The sequence below is a fragment of the Heterodontus francisci genome, chromosome 6 (genome assembly GCF_036365525.1).
Source record: "Heterodontus francisci isolate sHetFra1 chromosome 6, sHetFra1.hap1, whole genome shotgun sequence".
Classification (NCBI taxonomy): Eukaryota; Metazoa; Chordata; class Chondrichthyes; order Heterodontiformes; family Heterodontidae; genus Heterodontus; species Heterodontus francisci.
This window is the reverse complement of record NC_090376.1, coordinates 154,939,579-154,958,219: the sequence shown is the minus strand read 5'-3', so window position 1 is coordinate 154,958,219 and position 18,641 is coordinate 154,939,579. Positions and strand designations below refer to the sequence as shown.

General features: G+C 46.1%; 1 protein-coding gene across 10 annotated transcripts in view; it reads right to left on the bottom strand.

Moving 5' to 3' along the window:
* Positions 1 to 18,641, bottom strand: part of LOC137371557 (claudin-10-like) — a 117,754-nt gene that overhangs the window by 46,297 nt on the left and 52,816 nt on the right. For 5 of the 10 annotated variants that reach the window (XM_068034383.1, XM_068034386.1, XM_068034388.1 and 2 more), the window contains exons 4-5: positions 511 to 714; positions 175 to 286 (exon numbers count right to left, since the gene is read on the bottom strand). The exons of 2 other annotated variants lie outside the window; for them this stretch is intronic. In XM_068034383.1, coding sequence (XP_067890484.1) covers positions 175 to 286; positions 511 to 516 — 118 coding nt within the window. In that variant the 5' untranslated portion in view covers positions 517 to 714. The remainder of the gene's footprint in view (positions 1 to 174; positions 287 to 510; positions 715 to 18,641) is intronic. 3 more of the 10 variants (XM_068034385.1, XM_068034387.1, XM_068034391.1) reach the window with 1 other exon arrangement.

The window sequence follows — 18,641 nt, the reverse complement described above, 5'->3', positions numbered from 1 at the left end:
AGGGTTGTCCAAGAGTGGATATCTTTGCAGCAAATGTAGAAAAATGACAGAGAAAAATTACACGGAAATGTTTTTAAAGTTTATATTTATTCTGACCTTACCTGTGGCATATAAATATATTTTAGTTCAAGGAATGATGACTACTACACATAAAGGTGCATAACCTATCCTTACAATGATTGCTGCTTTTAAAGTGCTCCTTTTGGTGTGTCTCAAGAAGTTGAAGCAAAGACAATATTCTTCTCAAAGTAACCTTCAGTTGATCCTCGAAAACTTTGATGGTATTCTGGCATAATAAGGAGGATTGGATCAGTATTGCTTTAAGCAGAGTGATTCAGTGACAGGTAATAATTGTAAAACATTTTTCAGTGCACAGTGTCCTAAATATATGTGGCTTCTGACATTTGGAGCTAAGGTTCTGCTCCTGTGTGCACTGGGAATTGTGCTAAGGAAGATGAACAAGCATCAGCTGTGCACTCTGACTAATATGTCCCTTGCATTTGGCCATACCTCCATATCAGATATTGCCTACTGCTGCTTAGCCAGGTCCTGAAAGATCTTCCGCTTGCACTCATTTCAGTGAATGGGTTCTGTTTCCAAGCCTTCCTCAGCTATGCCAGATTCATCATGCTAATCAGACACCTCCTCCTTTGAAATCTCAATTGATTTCTTGTTCTTGTTACTACCTGAAGGATAAAGATGTTGAAAAATCATCTGTGAAGATATAAGGAGAATATTCTGCTCAGGTTTGTGCAGCTCATGTTACACTATACATTAAATGCCAAAGGACAGTAAAGTGCCTAAGGGCTGCAACATTTTACAGATATTTGAACATTGAAATATGGAGTCAATTGATTGTAAAAGAATTGATATCGGACTAAGTCAATTATGTCAGCATTAATGAACTTTCATTATACATGATTGCAACACATATTGTACAATTAGTGAACAGGTAAAAAAATTAGACTGTATTTCTGAAGCTGTGATTTCATAAACAAATGTAAAACTTACCAGAATCACTGAAGCTAATGGGCCAAGCACTTGTTCCACCGAGAAGACGAGTTCAATCTGTGCCAATATTCTCCTAAATGGCCATATTTGAATCTTTTATCTATTCAACCTTTATTACTGAACTCAGTCCGCAAAACACAGCTCCATAGCACCCTTTTAATGGCACCACAGGTGCTGTTTTGTGTGCAAAATGATGTGCACACAGTGGGCTGAATTTAGTGAGACCACCACTGGTCTTGGCAGTGGACCTGAAAATCGGCGCCATTCCCATTTGTCATGTGAGCAGCCACCCCACCGCAATCACGCAGTGGGCAGCCATTTTACATAATCGATGCGCTTTGGCACCCCCCCCCCCCCACCCCCCACCAAATCACACAGTGGGGGTGGGAGACAAGATGCTGAATATGGCATCAGATGACTCCGGAGCAGGTGCTGGCGCCATATTTAAACCGCTGACAACACTGCTTGCACTGTTTCCTTCCATTCATTTGCTGCTAGCTACTCAAAATCGTGACCCATTTTACATTGACTCTGACCCCGCACCCCCCCCCCCCCCCAGCACCCTAGGTGGACCCCGCAGGATGACGGAACCAAGACACAGGACAGCCCCATGGTTTAGTGATGCTTCCCTCCAGATTCTCCTCCAGGATGCAAGGGAAAGGCAGGAGGTTCTCTTCCCCAGTGATGGCAAGAAGAGGTCCTCCTGCTTGACCAAGCAAGCCTGGATGGAGATCAGAGAGGTGCCTTTGGGTCAACACCTGAACATGGGTACAGTGAGGAAAGAGGGTCAACGATCTCCTTCATTCTGCCAAGGTGATTGCACCATATCTCTCTTTTTTAGTGATTGGAAGTGGCTATGCAGGACATGGGGAGGGAGGCACTACATCGGCAATGACAGAGGGGGTGAGGCATCACCTCATCCTTTTTTTTATTCATTCATGGAATGTGTGCATCGCTGGCCAGGCCAGCATTTATTGCCCATTCCTAATTGCCCTTGAGAAGGCGGTGGTGAGCTGCCTTCTTGAACTGCTGCAGTCCATAGAAACATAGAAAATAGGAACAGGAGTAGGCCATTCAGCCCTTCGAGCCTGCTCCGCCATTCATTATGATCATGGCTGATCATCCAACTCAGTAACCTGTTCCCGCTTTCGCCCCATATCAATTGATCCCTTTCACCCCAAGAGCGATATCTAACTCCTTCTTGAAAACATACAATGTTTTGGCCTCAACTGCTTTCTGTGGTAGCGAATTCCACAGGTTCACCACTCTCTGGGTGAAGAAATTTCTCGTCATCTCAGTCCTGAAAGGTTTACCCCATATCCTTAGACTATGACCCCTAGTTCTGGACTCCCCCACCATCGGGAACATTTTTCCTGCATCTACCCTGTCAAGTCGTGTTAGAATTTTATAGGTTTCTATGAGATTCCCCCCTCACTCTTCTGAACTCCAGCGAATATAATCCTAACCGACTCAATCTATCCTCATATGTCAGTCCCACCATCCCAGGAATCAGTCTGGTAAACCTTCGCTGCACTCCCTCTATAGCAAGAACATCCTTCCTCAGATAAGGAGACCAAAACTGCACACGATATTCTAGGTGTGGCCTCACCAAGGCCCTGTATAATTGCAGCAAGACATCCCTGCTCCTGTACTCGAATCCTCTCGCTATGAAGGCCAACATACCATTTGCCTTTTTTAACCACCTGTTGCAACTGCATGCTTACCTTCAGCGACTGGTCTCACTGCATATTCCCCTCTCTCAGTTTATAGCCATTCAGATAATAAACTGCCTTTCTGTTTTTGCTACCAAAGTGGATAACCTCACATTTATCCACATTATACTGCAGCTGCAATGCATTTGCCCACTCACTCAATTTGTCCAAATCACCCTGAAGCCTCTCTGCATCCTCCTCACAACTCACCCTCCCACCCAGCTTTGTGTCATCTGCAAATTTGGAGATATTACATTCAGTTCCCTCATCTAAATCATTATATATTGTGAATAGCTTGGGTCCTAGCACCAATCCCTGCGGTACCCCACTAGTAGTGACTATTCGGAAAAAGACCCATTTATTCCTACTCTTTGATTCCTGTCTGCCAACCAATTTTCTATCCATCACGATACACTACCCCCAATCCCATGCACTTTAATTTTACATGCTAAGGTCTTATGTGGGACTTTGTCGAAAGCCTTCTGAAAGTCCAAATAAACCACATCCACTGGCTCCCCTTCATCAACTCTACTAGTTACATCCCCGAAGAATTTTAATAGATTTGTCAAGCATGATTTCCCTTTCGTAAATCCATGCTGACTCTGTCTGATTCAACCACTGTTCTCCAAATGCTCTGTTATAAAATCTTTGATAATGGACTCTAGAATTTCCCCCACTACCAACATCAGGCTGACTGGTCTATAATTCCCTGTTTTCTCACGACCTCCCTTTTTAAGTAGTGGGGTTACATTAGCTTCCCTCCAATCTGTAGGAACTTTTCCAGAGTCTATAGAATCTTGGAAGATGACCACCAATGCATCCTCTATTTCTGGGGACACTTCCTTAAGTACTCTGGGATGTAGATTATCAGACCCTGGGGATTTATCAGCCTTCAATCCCATCAAATTCCCCAACACCATTTCTCTACTAATACTGATTTCTTTCAGTTCCCCCTCTCTCTAAACCCTGTGTTCCCCAACATTTCTGGTATGATATTAGTGTCCTCCTTTGTGAAGACAGAACCAAAGTATGCATTTAGTTGGTCAGACATTTCTTTGTTCCCCATAATAAATTCCCCTGTTTCTGACTGTAAGGGACCTACATTTGTCTTCACCAATCTTTTTCTCTTCACATACCTATAGAAACTTTTACAGCCAGTTTTTATGTTCCCCGCAAGCTTGCTCTCATACTCTATTTTCCCCTTCTTAATCAATCCCTTGGTCCTCCTTTGCTGAATTCTAATTTGCTCCCATTCCTCAGGTCTGTTGTTTATTCTGGCGAATTTGTATGCCTCTTCCTTGGATCTAATGCTATCTCTAATTTCCTTTGTAAGCCATGGTTTAGCTACCTTTCCCGTTTTACTTTTGCGCCAGACAGGAATAAACAATTGTTGCAGTTCATCCATGCACTCTTTGAATGTTTGCCATTGTCCATCCACCGTCATCCCTTTAAGTAACGTTTCCCAATCCATCAAAGCCAACTCGCGCCTTATACCTTTGTAGTATCCTTTAGTAAGATTCAGGACCCTAGTCTCAGAATCAACTATGTCACTCTCCATCTTGATGAAGAATTCTATCATATTATGGTCGCTCATCCCCAAGGGGTCTCGCACCACTAGATTGTCATTTATTCCTCTCTCATTACACAATACACAATGGCCTGTTCTCTAGTTGGATCCTCAACGTATTGGTCCAGAAAACGCAGTAGTTAGCACCGCAGCCTCACAGCTCCAGCGACCCGGGTTCGATTTTGGGTACTGCCTGTGCAGAGTTTGCAAGTTCTCCCTGTGACTGCGTGGGTTTTCGCCGGGTACTCCGGTTTCCTTCCAGAGCCAAAGATTTGCAGGTTAATAGGTAAATTGGCCATTGTAAATTTCCCCCAATGTAGGTAGGTGGGTGGTAGGGGAATTGAGGGAATGTAGGATTAGTGTTGATGGTTGGCACAGACTCGGTGGGCCGAAGGGCCTGTTTAAGTGCTGTATCTCTTTAAAAAAAACCATCCCGTATACATCCATGAATTCCTCCTCTACGGTATTGTGACTAATTTGATTTGCCCAATCTATATACAGAATTAAATCACCCATCATTACAGATGTTCCTTTATCGCATGTGTCTCTAATTTCCTGTTTAATGCCATTCCCAACATCACCACTACAGTTTGGGGGTCTATATACAACTCCCACTAACGTTTTTTGCCCTTTAGCGTTTCTCAGATCTACCCATACAGATTCCACATCGTCTGAGCTAATATCTTTCCTCACTATTGCGTTAATTTTCTCTTTAACCAGCAATGCAAATCCACCGCCTTTAACTTTTTGTCTGTCCTTCCTAAATACTGAATATCCCTGAATGTTCATTTCCCATCCCTGGTCACCTTACAGCCATGTCTCTGTAATTCTGACTATATCATACCCGTTTACATCTATTTGCGCAATTAATTCATCCACTTTATTGTGAATGCTCCGCGCGTTAAGGCACAAAGCCTTAAGGCTTGTCCTTTTAACATTACCAGTCCCCTTCCCACTGTTTTTCACTGTGTCCCTGTTTGATTCTGGCCCTTCATTTCTCTGCCTATCACTTTTCTTATTCCCCTTACTGTCTTTTGTTCTTGTCCTTGATCCCCCCCTCTCTGACTCCTTGCAAAGGTTCCCATCCCCCTGCCATTTTAGTTTAAACCCTCCCCAACCACTCGAGCAAATACTCCCCCTAGGACATTAGTCCCAGTCCTGCCCAGGTGTAACCCGTCCAGTTTGTACTAGTCCCACCTCCCCCAGGAATCTAAAACCCTCCCCCTCACACCATCTCTTCAGACACATATTCATCTGATATATCCTGCTATTTCTACTCTGACTAGCACGTGGCACTGGTAGTAATCCTGAGATCACTACCTTTGAGGTCCAACTTTTCAACTTGCTTCCTAGCTCCCTATATTCTGCTTTTAGGACCTCAACCTTTTTTTTACCTATGTCATTTGTACCATATGTACCACGACCACTGGCTGTTCACCTTCCCCCTTCAGAATGTCCTGTAACCGCTCTGAGACATCCTTGACCCTAGCACCAGGGAGGCAACATACCATCCTGGAGTCTCATTTGCGGCCACAGAAAGGCCTATTTATTCCCCTTACAGTTGAATCCCCTCTAACTATTGCATTCCCACACTTTTTACTCCTGTCCTCTGCAGTAGAGCTAACTGTGGTGCAACGAATTGGGCTGTTGCTGCTTTCCGCTGAGAAGCCATTCCCCCAACAGTATCCAAAGTAGTATACCTGTTTTGCAAGGGAATAGCCACAGGAGATTCCTGCACTGCCTGCCGAGTCCTCTTGCTCTGCCTGGTGGTCACCCATTCCCTTCCTGCCTGTGGAATCTGAGCCTGCGGTGTGACCACCTCTCAATACGTGCTTTTGCACAGTGTCCCCAGCCGCCACTCCAGCTCTGAAACTCGGGTTCCAGGAGCTGCAGCAGGAGACACTTCCTGCACATATGCTGGACCCGGGCACTGGAATTGTTCCCAGCTTCCCACATAGAGCACAAGGAACACACCACGGCTTTGAGCTCTCCTGCCATGACATAACCCTATAAATTAAACCTTTTGAAAGATGCTTAACATCAAATAATATCAATTACTCGAAGGCCTTCTTCCCAGGTCCTCGTTACTACAGAACTCCTGAAAAACACTAGTTACTATATATGAAAATAAACTGTAGACCTTTCTTACCTTAGTTACTAAGCCAGCTATTTAGAGCTATTCCCTAACAGCAGTTAGTCACCAACCAATCACCTTGCAGCTTTTCTGTGATGTCACTGTTAATTTTTTTTCAAACATTCCGGCGCGCCTGGACTGTGTCTGTGTTTACCCACCCCTCAGTCGGTGATTCTCCCTGCAGGTCCACTCCACTCTGCTCCCGGAAGGTAAGTATGTCAGGTAGGTACACCCACAGTTAGGAAGGGAGTTCCAGGATTTTGACCCAGCGACAGTAAAGGAACGGCGATATAGTTCCAAGTCAGGATAGTGTGTGACTTGGAGGGGAACTTGCAGGTGGTGGTGTTCCCATGTATTTGCTGCCCTTGTCCTTCTAGTTGGTAGAGGTCGCAGGTTTGGAAGGTGCTGTCTAAGGAGCCTTGGTGAGTTGCTCCAGTGCATCTTGTAGATGGTACACACTGCTGCCACTGTGCGTCGGTGATGGAGGGAGTGAATGTTTGTAGATGGGGTGCCAATCAAGCAGGTTGCTTTGTCCTGGATGGTGTCGAGCTTCGTGAGTCTTGTTGGAGCTGCACCCATCCAGGCAAGTGGAGAGTATTCCATCACACTCCTGACTTGTGCCTTGTAGATGGTGGACAGGCACCGGGGAGTCAGGAGGTGAGTTACTTGCCGCAGGATTCCTAGCCTGTGACCTGCTTTTGTAGACATGGGATTTATATGGCTACTCCAGTTCAGGTTCTGGTCAATGGTAAGCCTTAGGATGTTTGTTGTGCGGGATTCAGCGATCGTAATGCCATTGAATGTCAAGGGGAGATGGTTAGATTCTCTCTTCATGGAGATGGTCATTGCCTGGCACTTGTGTGGCACGGATGTTACTTGCCACTTATCAGCCCAAGCCTGGATATTGTCCAGGTTTTGCTGCATTTCTACACGGACTGCTTCAGTATCTGAGGAGTTTCGAATGGTGCTGAACATTGTGCAATCATCAGTGAACATCCCCACTTCTGACCTGATGATTGAAGGAACATCATTGATGAAACAGCTGAAGATGGTTGGGTCTCGGATACTACCCTGAGGAAATCCTGCAGTGATGGCCTGGAGCTCAGATGATTGACCTCCAACAACCACAACTATCTTCCTTTGGGCTAGGTATGACTCCAGCCAGTGGAGAGTTTCCACACCCCCCGCCCCGATTCCAATTGACTTCAGTTTTGCTAGGGCTCCTTAATGCCATACTCGGTCAAATGCTGCCTTGATGTCAAGGGCAGTCACTCTCACCTCACCTCACCTAATCTCAAATTATGTAAACCAAAAAGGTTAAAGCACTGAGCAGATGTGTGGAATCATTTTTTATATTTCAGTCCCACCACCGATTTCTAACAGTTTGTAATTATTGTGATGTGAAAGGACTGTACATTTTTAACAATTCCAAATTTCCCCAACTGATGCCATATACTGTTTCTGGCATTAAATTCAGATTTGCTGTGTAAAGATTCTGAAGGAGAATAACATGAGTTAATATCAACTCTTCATTGAACCAGCATTGGTCCCCTGCCTTGATGGTAATGGTAGAATGGGGGATATGCTGGGCCATGAGGCTACAGATTGCAGTTGAGTACAATTCTGATGCTGCTGATGGCCCACAGCGCCTCATGGATACCCAGTTTTGCATTGCTAGATCTGTTCGAAATCTATCCCATTTAGCACGGTGATAGTGGGTATCCTCAATGTGATGGCGGGACTTCGTTTCCACAAGGACTGTGCGGTGGTCACTCCTGCCAATATTGTCATGGACAGATGCATCTGCGGCAGGCAGATTGGTGAGGGCAAGGTCAAGTTTGCGTTTCCCTCTTGTTTTTTACCTCACCATCTTCCGCAGACTCAGTCTAGCAGCTATGTCCTTTAGGACTCGGTGAGCTCAGTCAATAGTGGTGCTACCGAGCCACTCTTGGTGCTGGACATTGAAGTTCGCCCAACCACAGTACATTCTGTGCCCTTGCCACCCTCAGTGCTTCCGCCTAGTGGTGATCAACATGGACGAGTACTGATTCATCAGCTGAGGGAGGGCAATAGGTAGTAATCAGCAGGAGGTTTCCTTGCCCATGTTTGACCTGATGCCATGAGACTTAAGGGGGCCCGAGTCGATGTTTAGGGCTCCAGGGCAACTCCCTTCCGACTGTACACCACTGTGCTGCCACCTCTGCTGGGTCTGTTCTGCTGGTGGGACAGGACATACCCAAGGACAGGTTGGCAGTGTCTGGGACATTGTCTGTAAGGTATAATTCTGTGAGTATGACTATGTGAGGCTGCAGCTTGACTAGTCTGTGGGACAGCTCTCCCAACTTTGGTACAAGCTCCCAGATGTTAGTAAGGAGGGCTTTGCAGGGTCGATGTGGCTGGGGTTGCCATTGTCATTTCCGGTGCCGAGAGTCAGAGAGTTATACAGCAAAGAAACGGGCCCTGCGGCCCATTGTGTCTGTGCCGGCTATCAAGCGCCTAACTATTCTAATCTTCTAATCCCATTTTCCAGCACTTGGCCTTGTATGCTCTGGCATTTCAAGTGCTCATCTAAATACTTCCTAAACGTTGTGAGGGTTCCTGCCTCCACCACCCCTTCAGGCTGTGCGTTCCAGATTCCAACCACCCTCTGAGTGAAATTTTTTTTCCTCAAATACTCTCTAAACCTCCTGCCCCTTACCTTAAATCTATGCCCCCATGTTATTGACCCCTCCGCTAAGGGAAAAAGTTTCTTCCTGTCTACCCTATCAATGCCCTTCATAATTTGTATACCTCAATCATGTGCCCCCTCAGCCTTCTCTGTTCTAAGAAAACAACGCTAGCCTATTCAGTCTCTCTTCATAGCTGAAACGCTCTAGCCCAGGCGAATCTCCTCTGCACCCTCTCCAGTGCAATCACATCCTTCCTATAGTGTGGTGCCCAGAACTGTACACAGTACTCCAGCTGTGACCTAACTAGCATTTTATAGAGCTCCATCATAACCTCCCTGCTCTTATATTCTATGCCTCAGCTAATAAATTCAAGTATCCCATATGCCTTCCTAACCACCTTATCTACCTGTGCTGCTGCCTTCAGTGATCTGTGGACAAGTACACCAAGGTCCCTTGTACCTTCTGTCCTACCATTCCCTTGCCTTGTTAGTCCTCCCAAAATGCATCACCTCACACTTCTCAGGATTAAATTCCATCTGCCACTGCTCCGCCCATCTTACCAGCCCATCTATATCATCCTGTAATCTAAGGCTTTCCTCCTCACTATTTACAACACCACCAATTTTCGTGTCATCTGCGAACTTACTTATCATACCTCCTAAATTCACAGCTAAATCATTAATGTACACTACAAACAGCAAGGATCCCAGCACCGATCCCTGCGGTACACCACTGGTCACAGGCTTCCACTCGCAAAAACAACCCTCGACCATCATCCTCTGCCTCCTGCCACTAAGCCAATTTTGGATCCACTTTGCCAAGTTGCCCTGGATCCCATGGGCTCTTACCTTCTTAACCAATCTCCCATGTGGGACCTTATCAAAAGCCTTACTGAAGTCCATGTAGACTACATCAGTTGCTTTATTCTCATCTACACATCTAGTCACCGCCTCGAAAAATTCAATCAAGTTAGTTGGACACGACCTCCCCCTGACAAAGCCATGCTGACTATCCCTGATTAATCCCTGCCTCTCCAAGTGGAGATTAATCCTGTCCCTCAGAGTTTTTTCCAGTATTTTTCCAACCACTGATGTTAGACTCACCGGCCTGTAATACCTGGTTTATCCCTGCTACCCTTCTTGAATAATGGCACATTCGCTGTCCTCCAGTCCTCTGGTACCTCTCCTGTGGCCAGAGAGGATTTGAAAATTTGTGTCAGAGTCCCTGCTATCTCCTCCCTTGCCTCACATAAAAGCCTGGGATACATCTCATCTGGGCCTGGGAATTTATCCACTTTTTCCCAGGGTGGAAGAGTCAGTTGCTAGGGGACATAGGTTTAAGGTGCGAGGGGCAAAGTTTAGAGGGGATGTGCGAGGCAAGTTCTTTACACAGAGGGTGGTGAGTGCCTGGAACTTGCTGCCGGGGGAGGTGGTGGAAGCAGGTACGATAGCGACGTTTAAGAGACATCTTGACAAATACATGAATAGGAAGGGAATAGAGGGATATGGGTCCCGGAAGTGCAGAAGGTGTTAGTTTAGGCAGGCATCAAGATCGGCGCAGGCTTGGAGGGCCGAATGGACTGTTCCTGTGCTGTACTGTTCTTTGTTCTTTCTTTTGTTCTTTTAAGCCCACTAAACAGCTGATACTTCCTCCCTTTCAATGCTAATATGTTCAAGTATATCACAATCCCCCTCCCTGATCGCTACACCTAGATCGTCCTTCTCCATCGTGAACACTGATGAAAAGTAATCATTTAAACCCTCACCTATGTCCTCCGGCTCCACACACAGATTGCCACTTTGGTCCCTAATGGGCCCCACTCTTTCCCTGGTTATCCTCTTGCCCTTAATATACTTACAAAATGCCTTAGGATATTCCTTTATCTTGCCCGCCAGTGATTTTTCATGTCCCCTCCTCACTCTCCGAATTACTTTTTTTAGTACCCCACTACACTTTCTGTACTCCTCCAGTGCCTCCGCTGTTTTCAGCCCTCTGAATCTGCCATAAGCCTCCTTCTTTTTCCTGATCATTCCTCTATATCCCTTGACATCCCTGAACGTGTTGGTCCTACCCTTCACCTTAATGTTTGTACATGTTGGTTCTGAACCCTCACTATTTCCTCTTTGAATGACTCCCACTGGTCTGATGTAGACTTTCCCACAAGTAGCTGCTCCCAGTCCACTTTGGCCAGATCTTGTTTTATCAGATTGAAATCGGCCTTCCCCCAATTCAGTACCTTTATTTCCGGCCCATCTTTGTCCTTTTCCATATCTACCTTAAACCGTAACAGTGTTATGGTCACTATCCCCAAAATGCACCCCCACTGACACTTCTATCACTTGTCCGGCTTCATCCCCTAGGATTAGGTCCAGTACTGCCCCGTTTCTTGTAGGACTTTCCACGTACTGGCTCAAAAAGCTCTCCTGTATGCATTTTAAGAATTCCGCTCCCTTTAAGCCTTTTACACTGAGACTATCCCAGTTGATATAAAGTAAGTTGAAAGCCCCTACTATTATTACCCTATTATTTATCCGCCTTTCTGAGATTTGCCTACATATCTGCTCCTCTATATCTCCCTGACTGTTAGGAGGCCTGTAGTACACTCCCAGCCAAGTGAATGCCCACTTTTTGTTTTTAAGTTCTACCCATATGGCCTCATTTGAGGAACCTTCTAAGATATCTTAAGGGGGAGGGGGAGCAGCCAGAGGTCATGGTACATATCGGTACCAATGACATAGCTAGGAAAAGGGATGAGGACCTGAAAAGCGAATATAGGGAGTTAGGTTGGAAGCTAAAAGGCAGAACGAGCAGAGTAGTAATCTTAGGATTGTTACCGGTGCCACGTGCAAGTGAGGCTAGAAACAGAGAGCGAGTGCAGCAGAACACGTGGCTACAGAGCTGGTGTAGGAGGGAGGGATTCAGATATGTGGATCATTGGGATACCTTCTGGGGAAGGTGGGACCTGTACAAGACGGACGGGTTGCATCTGAACTGGAGGGGCACCAATATCCTGGGCGGGAGGTTTGCTGGAGCTCTTCGGGAGGGTTTAAACTAGTTTGGCAGGGGGATGGGAACCGGAGCTACGGATCAGTGGATGGGGTAGCTGTTGAACAGGCAGATACCGAGTGCAGAGAGTCTGTGAGGAAGGTTAGACAGTTGACAGGGCAAAGTTGCAGCCAGTATGATGGGTTGAAGTGTGTCTATTTTAACGCAAGAAGTGTCAGGAATAAGGGTGATGAACTTAGAGCATGGATCAGTACTTGGAGCTACGATGTTATGGCCATTACGGAGACGTGGATATCACAGGGGCAGGAATGGATGTTGGATGTTCCGGGGTTTAGATGTTTCAAAAGGAATAGGGAGGGAGGTAAAAGAGGTGGGGGAGTGGCATTGCTAATCACGGATAGTATCACAGCTGCAGAAAGGGAGGTCGTCGAGGAGGGTTTGTCTACTGAGTCATTATGGGTGGAAGTCAGAAAGAGGAAAGGAGCAGTCACTTTGTTGGGAGTTTTCTATAGACCCCCAAATAGCAACAGAGACACGGAGGAACAGATTGGGAGGCAGATTTTGGAAAGGTGCAGAAGTAACAGGGTTGTTGTCATGGGTGACTTCAACTTCCCCAATATTGATTGGAACCTCCTTAGTGCAAATAGTTTGGATGAAGCAGTTTTTGTCAGGTATGTCCAGGAAGGTTTCCTGACTCAATATGTAGATAGGCCGACTAGAGGGGAGACTATGTTGGACTTGGTGCTTGGCAACGAACCAGGCCAGGTGGCAGATCTCTCGGTGGGACAGCATTTCGGTGATAGTGATCACAACTCCCTGACCTTAACTATCGTCATGGAGAGGGACAGGAGCAGACGGGAAGGGAAAATATTTAATTGGGGGAGGGGGAATTACAATGCTATTAGGCAGGAACTGGGGAGCATTAATTGGGAACAGATGTTCTCAGGGAAATGCACGACAGAAATGTGGAGGTTGTTTAGGGAGCACTTGCTGCGACTGCTGGATAGGTTTGTCCCGATGAGGCAAGGAAGGGATGGTAGGGTGAAGGAACCTTGGATGACAAGAGATGTGGAACAGCTCGTCAAGAGGAAGAAGGAAGCTTACTTAAGGATGAGGAAGCAAGGATCAGACAGGGCTCCAGAGGGTTACAAGGTAGCCAGGAAGGAACTGAAGAATGGACTTAGGAGAGCTAGAAGGGGACATGAAAAAGTCTTGGCGGGTAGGATTAAGGAAAATCCCAAGGCGTTCTACACTTATGTGAGGAACAAGAGGATGGGCAGAGTGAGGGTAGGGCCGATCAGGGATAGTGGAGGGAACTTGTGCCTGGAGTCGGAGGAGGTAGGGGAGGTCCTAAATGAATACTTTGCTTCAGTATTCACCAGTGAGAGGGACCTGGTCGTTTGTGAGGACAGCGTGGAACAGGCTGATATTCTCAAACAGGTTGAGGTTAAGAGGGAGGATGTGCTGGAAATTTTGAATAATATGAGGACAGATGAGTCCCCGGGACCAGACGGGATATACCCAAGGATATTACAGGAAGCGAGGGAAGAGATTGCCGCGCCTTTGGCGATGATCTTTGCATCCTCACTGTCCACTGGAGTAGTACCGGATGATTGGAGGGTGGCAAATGTTATTCCCTTGTTCAAGAAAGGGAATAGGGATAACCCTGGGAATTATAGACCAGTCAGTCTTCCGTCGGTAGTGGGCAAATTATTGGAGAGGATTCTGAGAGACAGGATTTATGATTATTTGGAAAAGCATGGTTTGATTAGAGATAGTCAGCATGGCTTTGTGAGGGGCAGGTCATGCCTCACTAGCCTTATTGAATTCTTTTAAGATGTGACAAAACACATTGATGAAGGAAGAGCAGTGGATGTGGTGTATATGGATTTTAGCAAGCCGTTTGATAAGGTTCCCCATGGTAGGCTCATTCAGAAAGTAAGGAGGCATGGGATTCAGGGAAAGTTGGCTGTCTGGATACAAAATTGGCTGGCCCATAGAAGACAGAGGGTGGTAGTAGATGGAAAATAATCAGCATGGAGCTCGGTGACCAGTGGTGTTCCGCAGGGATCTGTTCTGGGACCTCTGCTCTTTGTGATTTTTATAAATGACTTGGATGAGGAAGTGGAAGGCTGGGTTAGCAAGTTTGCCGATGACACGAAGATTGCTGGAGTTGTGGATAGTGTGGAAGGCCGTTGTAGGTTGCAACGGGACATTGACAGGATGCAGAGCTGGGCTGAGAAGTGGCAGATGGAGTTCAACCTGGAAAAGTGTGAAGTGATTCATTTTGGAAGGTCGAATTTGAATGCAGAATACAGGCTTAAAGACAGGATTCTTGGTAGTGTGGAGGAACAGAGGGATCTTGGGGTCCATGTCCATAGATCGCTCAAAGTTGCCACCCAAGTTGATAGGGTTGTTAAGAAGGCATATGGTGTGTTGGCTTTCATTAACAGGGGGATTGAGTTTAAGAGCCGCGAGGTTATGCTGCAGCTCTATCAGGCCCTGGTTCGACCACACTTGGATTATTGTGTTCCGTTCTGGTCGCCTCATTATAGGAAGGATGTGGAAGCTTTAGAGAGGGTGCAGAGGAGATTTACCAGGATGCTGCCTGGACTGGAGGGCATGTCTTACGAAGAAAGGTTGAGGGAGGTAGGGCTTTTCTCATTGGAGCGAAGAAGGATGAGAGGTGACTTGATAGAGGGGTACAAGATGATGAGAGGCATTGATAGAGTGGATGGCCAGAGACTTTTTCCCAGGGTGGAAAGGGCTATCACCAGGGGGCATAATTTTAAGGTGATTGGAGGAAGGTTTCGGGGAGATGTCAGAGGTAGGTTCTTTACACAGAGAGTGGTGGGTGCGTGGAATGCGCTGCCAGCGGTGGTAGTAGAAGCAGATACATTAGGGACATTTAAGCGACTCTTGGATAGGTACATGGATGATAGTAGAATGAAGGTAGGTAGTTAGTTTGATCTTAGAGTAGGTTAAAGGTTCGGCACAACATCGTGGGCCGAAGGGCCTGTACTGTGCTGTACTGTACTGTTCTATATCATCCCTACTTACTGCAGTAATTGACTCCTTGATCAACAGTGCAATGTCACCTCCTCTTTTACCCCCTCCCCTGTCATGCCTGAAGATTCTATACCCTGGAATATTGAGCTGCCAGTCCTGCCCCTCCCTCAACCATGTCTCTGTGAAAGCAACAATATCATAATCCCATGTGCTAATCAACGTCCTCAATTCATCTGTTTTACCAGTAAGACTCTTTGCATTAAAATAGATGCAATCCAGCCTTGCTATTTTTCACTTGTGCCTTAACAGGTCTATATTTGCTCTGCCTTCCAGACTGACTCAGTTTCTCTTCTATATTTGACTGGGCCTAGGTTGATGCCAGCTGGTCCATCTGGTTTCATTTTGTTTTATTGACTTCGTAGCAGTTAGGTACAACTGTGTAGCTTGTTAGGCTATTTCAGAGGGTATTTAAGAGTCAATCACATGGCTGTGGGTCTGGAGTCACATGTGCGCCAGACCAGGTAAGGATATCAGATTTCTTTCTCTCAAGGACATTTGCATTGGTCTGCATGGTGGAGGACACTGTAAACATCCCACAGATATCAGATAAGCAAGGAGCTAATGAGAGAAAAGATGTTGTGACAGTCTCTATCATGAGGGCTGAAGTGTTTGACAAATTAATGGGACCAAAAGCAACAAGTCGCCAGGACCTGATGGCCTACATTCAAGGCTTTTAAAGGAAGTGTCTGCAGAGATAGTGGAGGCATTGGTCGAAATATTCCAGAACTCACTAGATTCCGGGAGGGTCCCAGCGGATTGGAAAATCGCTAATGTGATGCCCCTGTTCAAGAAGGGAGGGAGACAAAAAAGCAGGAAACTATAGGCCAGTCAGCCTAACATCGGTCATTGGGAAAATGCTAGAGTCCATTATTAAGGAAGAAATAGCAGGACATTTAGAAAAGCTTAATGCAATCAAACAGAGTCAACATAGTTTTGTGAAAGGCAAATTTGACAGGGTAGATGTTGAGAAGATGTTCCCATTCATGGGGGAATCTCGAACTAGGGGACATAGTTACAGAACAAGGGGACACACATTTAAAACTGAGATGTGAAGGAATTTCTTCTCTCAGAGGGTAGTGAATGTCTGGAATTCTCTAACCCAGACAAATTGCTCGTGTTCTTTGAGGATATAACAAGCAGGGGAACAGGTAGATGTAGTGTATTTGGATTTTCAGAAGGCATTGGATAAGGTGCCATATAAACGATATTGCACAAGATAGGAGATCACAATATTGGGGGTAACGTGTTAGCATGGACTGAGGATTGATTAACTCACAGAAGACAGATAGTCGGGATTAATAGGTCTTCTTCAGGTTGTAAAGACCTAACTAGTGGAGTGCCACAAGGATCAGTCCTTAGGCCTCAATTATTTACTATCTATATTAATGACTTGAAGGAGGGGGCAGAGTGTAAGAGAGTCATAGAGTTGTACAGCATAGAAACAGGCCCTTCGGCCCACCGCGTCCATGCCGACCATAATGCCTATCTATACTAATCCCACCTGCCTGCATTAATTCCATATCCCTCTATGCCTTGCTCATTCAAGTACCTGTCCAGATGCCTCTTAAATGTTGCTTCTATTCCTGCCTCCACCACCTCCTCAGGCAACTCATTCCAGATACTCACGATTCTTTGTGTGAACAATTTACCCCTTTGATCCCCTTTAAACCTCCTCCCTCTCACCTTAAATCTATGCCCTCTAGTTTTAGTCACCCCTACCATGGGATACAGACTCTTGCTATCTACCCTATCTATGCCTCTCATAATTTTATATACCTCTATCATGTAATATATCCAAATTTGCTGACGATACAAAAATAGGTGGGAGGGCATGTTGTGATGAGGACATAAGGAATCTTATGCAAGGGGATATAGATAGGTTGAGTGAGTGGGCAAAAACTTGGCAGATGGAGTTTAATGTAGGAAAGTGTAAGGTCATGCACTTTGGTAGGAAGAATCAAAAGGCAGACTATTATTTAAATGGAAAGAAATTCCAAAAAAGTGCAGAGGGATCTGGGTGTTCTTGTGCATGAAACACAAAAAGTTAGCATGTAGGTGGAGCAAGTAATTAAGAAGGCAAATGGAATTTTGGCCTTTATTGTTAGGGGGTTGGAATTTAAAAATAGGGAAGTCTTGTTACAACTGTACAGGGTGTTGGTGAGGCTACACCTGGAGTATTGTGTGCAGTTTTGGTCCCCATGTTTAAGAAAATACGGCAATGACCACCTATGGCAAACGTGAGAAGCAGAATGCAGACTGGTTTCAATCTCACTTTGAAGAACTGAAACCTGTCACAGCCACTAAGCACATTGCACTTTTGAACTACAAGAAAGCCCCCAGCGAGTTAACATCTGTAGCACTTAAAGTAGCCAGAAGCACTGCACAAAGAACAGCCAGGCGCTGTGCAAATGACTACTGGCAACACCTATGCAGTCATATTCAGCTAACCTCCTCCAGGTGTATCCTCGGATGCTATGGGAAGCAAGGAAAGAGATTTCTGGGGCCCTGGCAGAGATTTTTGTATGATCATTAGCCACGGGTTGGGTACCGGAAGACTGGAGGATAGCTAATGTTCTGCCTTTATTTAAGAAGGGCAGCAGGGATAAGCCAGGGAACCACAGGCCGGTGAGCCTTACATCAGTGGTGGGAAAGTTAGTTTAGTTTAGAGATACAGCACTGAAACAGGCCCTTCGGCCCACCGAGTTTGTGCCGACCATCAACCACCCATTTATACTAATCCTACACTAATTCCATATTCCTACCACATCCCCACCTGTCCCTATATTTCCCTACCACCTACCTATACTACGGGCAATTGCTAATGGCCAATTTACCTATCAACCTGCAAGTCTTTGGCATCTGGGAGGAAACCGGAGCACCCGGAGGAAACCCACGCAAACACAGGGAGAACTTGCAAACTCCACACAGGCACTACCCAGAATTGAACCCGGGTCACTGGAGCTGTGAGGCTGCGGTGTGAACCACAGGATTTATATGAATTTGGAAAGGCAAGGTCTGATTAGGGATAGACAGCATGGCTTTGTGCATGGGAAATCATGTCTGACAAATTTGATTGAGTTTTTTGAGGAGGTGACCAAGAGGATTGACGAGGGCAGGGCGATGGACGTTGTCTACATGGATTTTAGCAAGGCCTTTGACAAGGTCCCGCATGGTAGGCTGGTCCAGAAGGTTCGAACACATGGGATCCAGGTTAAGCTAGCAAATTGGATACAAAATTGGCTTGGTGATAGGAGGCAGAAGGTGGGAGTGGAGGATTACTTTTCAGATTGGAGGCCGGTGACCAGTGGTGTGCTGCAGGGATCGGTGCTGAGCCCTCTGTTGTTTGTCATATATATTGACTTGGATGTGAATGTAAGGGGCATGATTAGTAAGTTTGCAGGCGGCACAGTGGCGCAGTGGTTAGCACCGCAGCCTCACAGCTCCAGCGACCCGGGTTCAACTCTGGGTACTGC